Source organism: Tursiops truncatus, chromosome 7 (assembly GCF_011762595.2).
Source record: "Tursiops truncatus isolate mTurTru1 chromosome 7, mTurTru1.mat.Y, whole genome shotgun sequence".
NCBI lineage: Eukaryota > Metazoa > Chordata > Mammalia > Artiodactyla > Delphinidae > Tursiops > Tursiops truncatus.
The window spans coordinates 78,067,841-78,078,415 of record NC_047040.1 but is presented as its reverse complement, the minus strand read 5'-3'; the positions used below and the strand labels follow the sequence as shown (position 1 = coordinate 78,078,415).

The following is a 10,575-nucleotide window of genomic DNA, read 5'->3' as shown; positions in this document are numbered from 1 at the left end:
CTGACATTCTGGGTGAACGTGAATTTTGGGAGGACACTATTCATCCCACTACTCTACGTAAGCAACCTAATTTTTTTTGACACAGTAATGTTTTTTAAAGATGCAAACTCAAATTTGGCTTGGTAAAATTAGAATAGTTCTTCTGCAGAAAGCTTTATTAAAAAATAAATCTTGGGGCTTCCCTGGTGGTGCAGTGGTTAAGAATCCGCCTGCCAATGCAGGGGACACGGGTTCCAGCCCTGGTCTGGGAAGATCCCACATGCCGCGGAGCAACTAAGCCCGTTCGCCACATCTACTGAAGCGCGCGCACCTAGAACCTGTGCTCCGCAACAAGAGAAGCCACCGCAATGAGAAGCCCACGCACTGCAACAAAGAGCAGCCCCCACTCGCCACAACTAGAGAAAGTCCAAGCACAGCGATGAAGACCCAATGCAACCAAAAATAAATAAATAAACGTAAAAACAAAAATCTTTAACCTTCAAACAAAAATAAATCAAATTAACAAAAAAATCAAATCCCTAGAATTGAGTCCTCCCTTTACTTACTAAAACTGATGTAAGTAAATAAGAAAAATGCCTTTTGACAGAAACAAAGCATGACAGACTGGTGCTATATTATTTACAATTTATTATTTACAAAAATAACTTCAGCTTTCTCATCATAATGACAATTCAATAAATCCTCTCTTAGAAGTCAGGGGCCTTGACACTTACAATTTTTACTAAGAAAAACTTGCTTTTTAAATCTTTAAGCCATAATTTTTTTTAACATCTAATAATCAATTTTTTAAAAAATTTGGACAATGAAACTATAACTATCTTCAAAAATTTACAGTGAAATTTGTTACGTAGTCAAGTATCAACTCCTAGTTGATATATTATAATTATTTAATGTTCAGGTAATTTTATAAACAAATTACCAAATTATAAGACAATACTGATAGACCATACATTTTCCAAACTATAAGAACATATCCTACTTTATACAGTTTAACATCCAGGGGAAATTTTTCCTACATTAGCGAAAATTAATTTTATTATAAATTTTCAGGAATTCTTTCTAATGTACCAAGATACAATATGAAAAAGCAGAAGTTATTTTTATTTTTTATATAAACCTATGAACCTAATGTAGAAATTTGATGTTAGACAATTCCTTTGGCAGAAAACATTTAATTATAAACAGGTCTTAAATACAATCCATAAGATCATGAAAAAGAAAGAAAAATAACAACCCTATGTTTCTTATTAACACCAAAAATATCATCTCAGTACACAGATTCAATAACGTTTTTATACTATCAACAACCTGCAACACAAAATTCATTACAGTATGGCAAAAATAATTTTTAATTTAAAAGGGAGAAGAAACTTCTGGATGTATAAAATTTCACTGCTAAATGCCAATATACACTATATACATGTTGCATGTTATATCATTACAAAACTACATTAGGTGAACTTAAATGGCAGATCCCGATTTAGTGGGTGTGCAGTATTTATTCTACTTCAAAGACTTATACAGAATTAAGCTTTTACAACTCAGATCACAATTATACATGAATTATTTACACAAACATTAAAATAACTTTATTAAATATTGTTTGGGGGAAAAATAAGATTTTCCATATATATGCAAACATTAATTATTATTAAGAGCAGCTTTGTAAATGTTTTTTATGTTTTGTTTTCTTTAAAGAATAGAAGATTCATTTCCAAAAAAGTAAGGTGCCATTTTAGAATTTTTTATAAGTATATAATTGAATTCACATAGAAGGAAAATACTGGATAAAAAACAGAACAGAGACATGAAAGGTTAAGTTTCTTTCCAGTTACTTGTACCTGAAATAAGACAATGACAGAAATTGGGCTTTCAAATACTGCTTGTTTTTCCCTTTACATGTAGACCAAGTAGTATACATAAGACTATTTTGTTCTAATATACAGTTTCTTTGAAAAAGGAACATACTTATAATCAAATTTCTGTAACTACATAAATGACAAAAATTTCCAGAGTACTGTCTTCAAACGGATTCTTGGTAGAAAGATTAAGGGCTTTCTTTAAAAAACAATATAGAAATCTTGCTTCCATGCAAGTTAACTTTTTTTTTTTTTGGCGGCTTGCGGGATCTTAGTTCCCCGAACCAGGGATCGAACCCGGGCCCCAGCAGTGAAAGCGCCGAGTCCTAACCACTGACCACCAGAGAATTCCCACAAATTAACTTTTTAAAAACAAAACTTATGTCCATTGTTTTCCCCCAGTCTAAATACCATATATCTGTAAGCATATGTATTTGCATGTTGTGTTATCTAAAAAGTTGGCAGATGATGCAGTAGTGTGCAAATTTTTAGGAAAGAAAACAATCCTTATTGGTTTACTACCGAACTCCTAAAGTACATGGAATCTGTTAGCACTATAAACTCACTTTAAAACATAGGCTTCAGGAAAACTGTCTTGATGGCTTCCCTATAAAGCCATTGCCTGTTATTATTCCACAGGCTCAGGATTACTTTTGAAAGGAATGGCCAAAATTTTCAACAGTCTGGCATACCAGTGGTACTCAAATCATCTCTTTAAAAGAACAACATCAATAAAAACACACATCATCCACACTTGGTATATATATCACATCAAATTATTAGGAATGTCTCATAGCTTAAATTCACATATACTCTGTAAAAAGGGAATGCAGCATCTCTGCACACCACACTACAGGAAAACAAAACAAACAAAAAAACTGACCATACCTTCATTAGAGAATGGCCAAAATCACTTGAAAAGGTCATTAGTGGCAATTCTAAATGCCAAGGAAGCCTGTAGGAAAAGAAATCGGTTTTTTCCAGGGAATGGAAATGTTTTGTGGGGCATTCCTCAGCCCACTTGTTGGCATGCCTGGGGGACTGGCTAAATGCTTTATCACACAACTGCATTTACATGGTCTTCACTGATAATAACAGAAAACATTTTTGTTCCTCCCAAAGTGCTCTTGCTTCTGTAGACAATTATATGCTAATTACTACTCAACACACCACTGAAAGCAAAACTGACAGTACTGCAAACACAACTACAATTTAAGAAGCCAAAGGAAATATGTAGGGAAGCTAGCGTACACAAAAACATGTTTGCCTTTTAAAATAATGATGTGTGGGAAACTCTGAAAAAAAAATATGCAGACAAAAAATACTTAAACATTTCAGTGCTCTCCCAATTACCATATTTTAGGGGTAAATGGTGGTTTCTTTATACGCTCCTATGTCATGTTGTTTAGTGTCATAAGGCTACTTACTGGTTGTCCAGATTTGTGTAGAGAGATTTGAAAGTAAGAAAAAACTAACTGGAAGGAACCTGAAGCTGCCTCTCATCAAAAATTTGACCTCAAACAAGTTGGGACTGAAAAAACCTTTTATGGCCTGTTAGAGTAAAATACGTTTCTGAGCTTTATTCATGGGCCTTTTGAGCTGAGAAAAATTTTTTTTCTTCTTTTAATATTTTCAGATTACAATCACAAGGGTCAAGCAGTACACTTAGGAAGGCTTTCAAGAAAATGCTTGGTTTGTTTTTTTTTGTTTGTTTTTTTTTTTTTTGCTTGGTTTGTTTTTAAAGGAGAGGCTGCTGCTGAGGGTAATCTGTTTGCTGCTGTGAAACTGAATGAGCTGGAGCTGCCACTGCAAAGCCTGCCGACCGCGGCAAACTGGAAGTAGTGCTCTGGTGAGATGACAGATCCACAGACATCCCCATTTGCTGCGTGTAAGCAGCTGCACCAGTAGCTGATTGAAGGTGAGAGTTCTGATTCATGTAAGTAGGATTGGAAACAGTGTCTTGTCCAGCACTACAAACAAAATTTTAAAAAGAAAACCATAATTACTTTATCTAAGTTACGGTCAGAGATCAATCATCATGAGAAAATAAAAATGTCTTTTCCGTCTCTTTAAGTTTATATACCTCTACTATTCCGATTATGATTTAACTACTCCAGCTATCCAATACTGTTAATGTAATTTTTATATTTGGGAAGAAGAAAGTACTCAAAAAGAAATAAAATATAGGCTTATACGGCCTATCTAATTCTGTTTTCTCCAAAATCTCTCACGGAAAACATTTAGAAATCTTTTGAGGAGACGCAGATTGTTTCTGATGCTGGCGTCCTTGGCCAGCTGCAATGAGAACAAAACCCCGGCTCAAGTACACCCTCAGCCCATTTTCTCCCTTCCCTCTTCTCTCGATCAGCACAGAGGAGACCACTATTCCTCACCCACTCTTTATACTTTCCTTTGGTAGGGCACTTTCAAAGCTGCCCGGGATAGCTTAACCTGAATCCCTACATAAAAATAATAAAGGCAGGGAGAACATGTAATCCACATAGGGTCCTGAATCTACCCTCAAAATAGTCCTGACCTATAGTTTACTTATTGACACTATACAAAAACAAAACAAAACCCCCAAAACCCCACTAAGTTGAAAAGTCACACCAAATCGCAGGACTTTCATTTGTTCCTGTAATTACTATAGCATATCTTATAAAAGATATATAATTTTTAAATGCACCAAATACACTGCTTCAATATAGGAGGATTAATGTCTATACTCGTCCAAAAACGAGTAATGTCTATACTCGTTTTTCTCTCTGTAATTCCTAGTGTCACCCAGGATAACAAAATTTTTACATTTTAACTTAATCAAACACCAATACCAACAGATTTATTTAATTTCCAGATAATGTCTAAAATTTATACACATGGAATTTAAGATTGGGAAGAGACCTTACAAATCATTACACGTGACTGTACTGAATAAACATTTTGTGTGGTTAAGCAAAGTTAACAGAAGGCAAGATTTAAACATGTTTTTCAGAATAGAAGTTAGTATGAAAACTTAGACTACAAATTCCACAGCTCAAACACACTTCTTTTTAAGAGTCAAAGTAACAAAAGTTTTCTGATTTTTAGGAGTACATGCTCCTAAAATATGTCTGGGACTACTTTACTAGGCTGATTAGAGCACCATGCTAAGTATACCCTTACAGGACCCAAGTACAGGCTTGGGTCCTGTAAGGGACAGTTAGCTTTATTTTGTCCCGGGGACCCAGACCATAAGCCAGGTCTAGGCACCATCTCAGTATGGTTAACAAAGCTAAGACAGCACCATTCCAATTTCATGGGATCTTGAATGGGAAGTTCTACAACTTCATCTCAATAGCAAAAGAGGGCACTATTATTATAAAGAGAAGGGTCTAATTATTCTCATTCTGAAAATCTGTGAAAATTTAATGCATGTAATTACAAAATTAACACAGCTCCCAAACACTCACCTTAAATACGGAGTTGGAGCAGGCTGTGTTGTCACTGAGGAATTCACATTTGGAGGCAGCGATCTCAGTGGACCGATTTGATCTGGTCCTAGGCTGTAGCTTTGGGCAACAGTGACTTGGTGAATACTTTGACCCATATAGTTTGCACCATGTGGTTGAACTGGATATGTCTATTAACCAAAGAGAAAAAGTTGACTTACTGATCTCCCAAACAACTACCTAGCAATTCATTTAAAACTTTAAAAGACTTAAATGAAATAAAATGTTATACTTCTTTGGGGAGCAATCTGATTCTACCAATCTATCCACCCTAGTATAAAAAGCGAAGTGCTTCCAAATCACAGTGCCAAATCTATGGAAATTTATGATTTACTTGTTCTTTTATTTTGCAGGGGGTTGAAAGGAAGGGAGGTGGTGTACTTTTAAGGAGCACGTTGGAATCCACCCAGGTTGCCTATTACTAAGTAACATGTCTTGCTGAAGAGCCACAGAAAACTATATACTCCCTTGAAGGGCAGCACAGTATCACTTCAAGTTACCATCAGAGAGATGACCTTCTTCACCCCCATCTCAGGTGACTTATTCAACTTCTTAAGAATGAAACTTAAAAGAGCAAGTTGAAGAATAAATGGTATCAAGGCAGAGTGCAGGCCCTCTCTGCCAATGCCTCCTTCATCCTGCCTGCAGGACAGATAGGACAAAAGGAAAGAAGAACTATGGGTAAAGGAGATGTACTCTTAAGAAATAGCAAAGGTCTAAGTCTCTGTGAATATTTATATGTGCCCTACTTAATTTCCAGGGTAACATACAGGATCTACCATCTGCTTACCAAATACAGCATCAAAACGATGCACGTTTAATAAATATCAATCGCTCCAGTTTTAAACTGAGCTCATTTTAAAAATTAATTTTTATTGGAGTATAGTTGCTTTACAATGTTGTGTTAGTTTCTGCTGTACAGCAAAGTGAATCAGTTATACATATACATATATCCACCTGCTTTTAGATTCTATTCCCATATACGTCATTACAGAGTTTTAGGTAGAGTTCCCTGTGCTATACAGTAGGTTCTTATTAGTTATCTATTTTATATATAGTAGTGTGTATATGTCAATCCCTATGTTCCAGTTTATCCCTCCCCCCCCACCCCTTCCCCCTTGGTAACCATAAGTTTTAAACTAAGCTATTTTTAAAGCAAAGACCAATGACATGAAAATTTAGAATGCTAGAAATGCCAAATCAACTATGACATTAATAAGTACAATCATATTACCTCCTTAGCAGACACATAACAGCCCACTGACCACAGGCTGAGATGGTGGAAGCGGACCTCTTCTGCAGGTTAGGATTCCTGAGTGGCCTTCACAGATGCAATTAATGGTGTGTTACGCTAACTTTTTTTAGTACGAACTTTTTTTTTCAAATTAGAATAGGAACTTTGAATATTTCAAATGCTGTTATGCACGAATAGTACAGATAGCATCATGTGAAGACTCAAACTAGACAGAAAGCTAGCTTTTTTTTTTTTTTGAAAGCTAGCTTTTTAAAGAAATGAGTTATGCTTAGCAAAACACAGACTGTAAATAGTATGCAACTAAACAGAAAAACCTGACATAGGAATAATAAATAACCCTTTACAGACACACAAAGAAGTAAATACAATACACAGTCCCATAACACAATGGCGCAAACATTTCTTTTTGTTCCATGTTCATAGCAGCAGCAGATAACTCTTTGAAAACAGAAGCAATATTGAATAAACTCCAGCTGTCTTTTGCACCCAGAAATTCTTTCTATCCTCATATGTAATGACTCTTTCATCATTTTCAAAAGTTCAGGGCATGGCATATTTGATAAATGCATCTTGTCCGATGTGAGTTACCATGGTAACTATTCTTTTTTTTACTTAACAATTATGTTGTGTCAAGTCATCTAGATTATGCATCCATATTCTATCTTTTCTCCTTGGTGTCTCCTTCACACACTCCTTTACATACCAGTTTTTGTAAATTAATATGAAATTTGTTCATCCAAACTCATTCTGAATTCAACCACTAACTGGCCGAAATTTCAAAAAGGTTTCAGAATAATGGATATTGATAAAAATAAATATTCAGTTCAGCTGGGAAACACAGAAAAGGTGTAAAGTTCTGGAAAAGATGGTGTTCATGAATGGCTCATGGAACCTGCATCTATATGCCTGCATCATATATGTTATGCATGCACAATTTAAGTTGTGCATCTAAGAAAATATAAAGCATGATCTGAGAACAAAATGAGTTCTTTAATGAAGCCTTTTAATAATCATGTAAGTCAAAGAAATCTTAACAGAAATTTAAAAGAAATGTTAAATTTTGCTTGCTGAGCAACAGGAACAGCATCAGTACCTCATCTGTAGAAATTGTGACATGCCAGGCACTGTCCTAAATCAAAGGATTTATACTTACAAAAAGGATTTACACTTACATAAAGGATTTATGCTTTATATTTACAAAAGCTTATGAAGAACAGAACTCCCCTCATAATATTTAATGGTCTCTTCATTATGTTATAAATGAACTAAAATGTATTTGTGAAATATCAGTGTCTTTGTAATTGTCCTGGTGAACACTAATTGTTTAGCCAACATTTTTTGACAAAGGTGAATTTTATAATGTTATTCATAGACCATAGAAATTTTAATACTATGCTTTAAAGCTTTCTTTTTTTAAATTTAAAACTTTTCTTAAATTTTGAAAAATGTTCTCAAAAATGCTCACCTGCATTGGAACTCCAGCTGATGAAGGTGGGTAATGTGCTGGATGATGGATCTTTGAATAGACTGAATATACTGGTGCTTCATTCATCAACTTGTTATATAGTTCCAGAGCTTCCAAGACTTTTACATTCAATTCAGACAATTCTGAATGCTTCCTAACATAGAAGGGAAGCACTTTAATACTCTTCAAAGTTTTTAAGCATTTTAAGCATATTTTTAATTTTTAGCAACATAAATTATTTTTAAAAATTTACCACATTTTCTACTCATATTTTAAAAGGTTCTTTATATATATGAAAGTATATTCAAAAAGGGAAAATGGGAGGAGGAATTATTTAATTCATGTAATATCTAGGCTGATATGACTTCATAATATTAGGGGAACTCCTTTCCACACCTCATAAAATGCAATCAATTCATAATTCTGGTGCTAGGAGAATGTTGTTTCTTATGTTACAGGTCTCTGTTGGAAATTCAATTACAAAGAAGAATAATTACTAAATTTAGGAAGAGTCCAAGCCTTAATTAAAAAAATCTTAGTAGAAGAAAGTCCTCAGGCAAGGCCCAGAGCCTGCTATGAAATACAATATGACTGAGATAAAAGTACATTCACAAACAAAATCACACACATTTTCATCTGCTCATACTCATGAAAGGATTAAAAAAAAAAAAAAGAATAATTATCCTTGAAAATGAAAATGAAAACAATATAATGAACTAGTCTCTACTGCTTGTTTGCTGGTTTCTTCCAAAAAAGTGAGTGAAACCAGGTCCAAATAAGAACATTTTCAAATTTGCATCTTCAAATCTGCCCAAGGAACTCCAATGCAAATCCTTTTGACTTGGTACAGTTTTGCCTGTTACCCTGGGAAGTACCCTGAACGGCCACTTTATCTGGCCTAAAGCACCCACAAGTCTGTTTATTAAATGTAGCTTTTTAAATATGTACACAGAGAGACTCGAGAGACAAGAGGCAAACACAGGCAGCCAGACACAGGGCTCCCAAATACATGACCTGGACTGAGTCCTGTCAGGACTTGTCACCTTTCCTCTATCAGAGACTGTTATGTCTCAAACAAACAAAAAGTGCTGTTTCCTCTCTTGCATGTGTGACAGTATAAAGGAGGTCAAACTCTATTTTCAGAAATACCAGTTATAAATCATACAGGAAGCTTCAGAAATTAGTGTCCATGCTGACAAATTTGTGACTAAGAAATAACCATAGGCAATTGGTCCACATAACCCAGTATACTGATGAATACCAGAAGAACATAGAAGGGCAGGATGACTGAGCACATTTGAGATCACCTTCCAGGATTTGAGACATAATACCAAAGAAACAAATTTTTTACTAAACTGTGCCCAACACTATCCTGGGACAGAGAAGTTAGGCAGAAGGTGTGGTCCTCTCCTTCAGAAAGACTGCAACTTACTAGGAAGACAAGGCTAAGCACCTGAAAAATAGCAAATGATGTAAGACAGCATATATTGAATGCAAAATTAAATGAAATAGGTAGGGAACAGAAGAGTTTAGAGGAGGGGATTAATTTGACTGAAAAGGCTTTAGGGAGAAGCTGGGACTTAAGCTGGCACCTGAGGAAGGATGGAGAGGCCAAGCAAAAAAAGGAAGGCTAAGTCAGGTCAGTGGGACAGTGTGAATTAAGGCAAGTGAAAGGAACGAGAAGGGTACACGAGGGAACAATGAAGAGGGTAATTTGATTAAGGTGGTAGAAAACGGTTTTCGGAAGGTAGAAGGAAAGAACGTTAGAACAGCCTGGAACATAGTTAAGTTCAAGCTATGGATCTCTCTTCAATAACTCTATGTACACTTTTTTGGGGTTAATTTATATTGTTTACACAATATAATTTCCTAGTGTGATAAACGCTACAAAATTTCATTCTGTACAATGACAGAAATGAAATGTAAAATTTTAAATTCTGACAGTAAAGTTGTTTTTCTTTTAAGGAAAAACAAACTGACAATGATCCATTCAAGTGAAGAAGCAATATTTTATTCATCTCTGAATGTTTGACAAAGGTAAATAGTCAATAAAAATTTGTTGCAGAACAGCAAGCATTTTCCAGAACAGGAGATGCATCTGCAGTTAGTGGGCATGGAATGGAAAATGCCAGCTGGCCCATTCAGGAACTGAAATTGAAGAGAGAACTGGTTAACAGGTGAGCTTTCACTCAAAAAATTAACTCATATCAGAAAATATCACTCTAATTTTTAATTGTTCTAGACCTTTTTCTCTGAAGATATTCTTTTTTATCAACAAAAATAAAATTATACTGTCATATCTTCAGTTTTTTTTTTCATTATATAGCATGACATCTTTCCATGTCAATAGATATTTATCAGTGGTAATGCTTTTTATTGTAGAATGTATGGATGTAGAATACTTTTTAAACCAATTTCACATTGAAAGACATTTTAGGGCTTCCCCGGTGGCGCAGTGGTTAAGAATCCACCTCCAATGCAGGGGATACAGGTTCGAGCCCTGGTCCC

General features: G+C 35.0%; 1 protein-coding gene across 4 annotated transcripts in view; it reads right to left on the bottom strand.

Annotated features, from left to right (window-relative positions):
* Positions 1-1,156: 1,156 nt before the first annotated feature.
* Positions 1,157-10,575, bottom strand: part of STAM2 (signal transducing adaptor molecule 2) — a 50,971-nt gene continuing 41,552 nt past the window's right edge. For all 4 annotated transcript variants that reach the window (XM_019922995.3, XM_019922994.3, XM_019922996.3 and 1 more), the window contains exons 12-14: positions 8,068-8,221; positions 5,309-5,478; positions 1,157-3,829 (exon numbers count right to left, since the gene is read on the bottom strand). In XM_019922995.3, the coding sequence (XP_019778554.1) occupies positions 3,598-3,829; positions 5,309-5,478; positions 8,068-8,221 (556 nt within the window). In that variant the 3' untranslated portion in view covers positions 1,157-3,597. The remainder of the gene's footprint in view (positions 3,830-5,308; positions 5,479-8,067; positions 8,222-10,575) is intronic.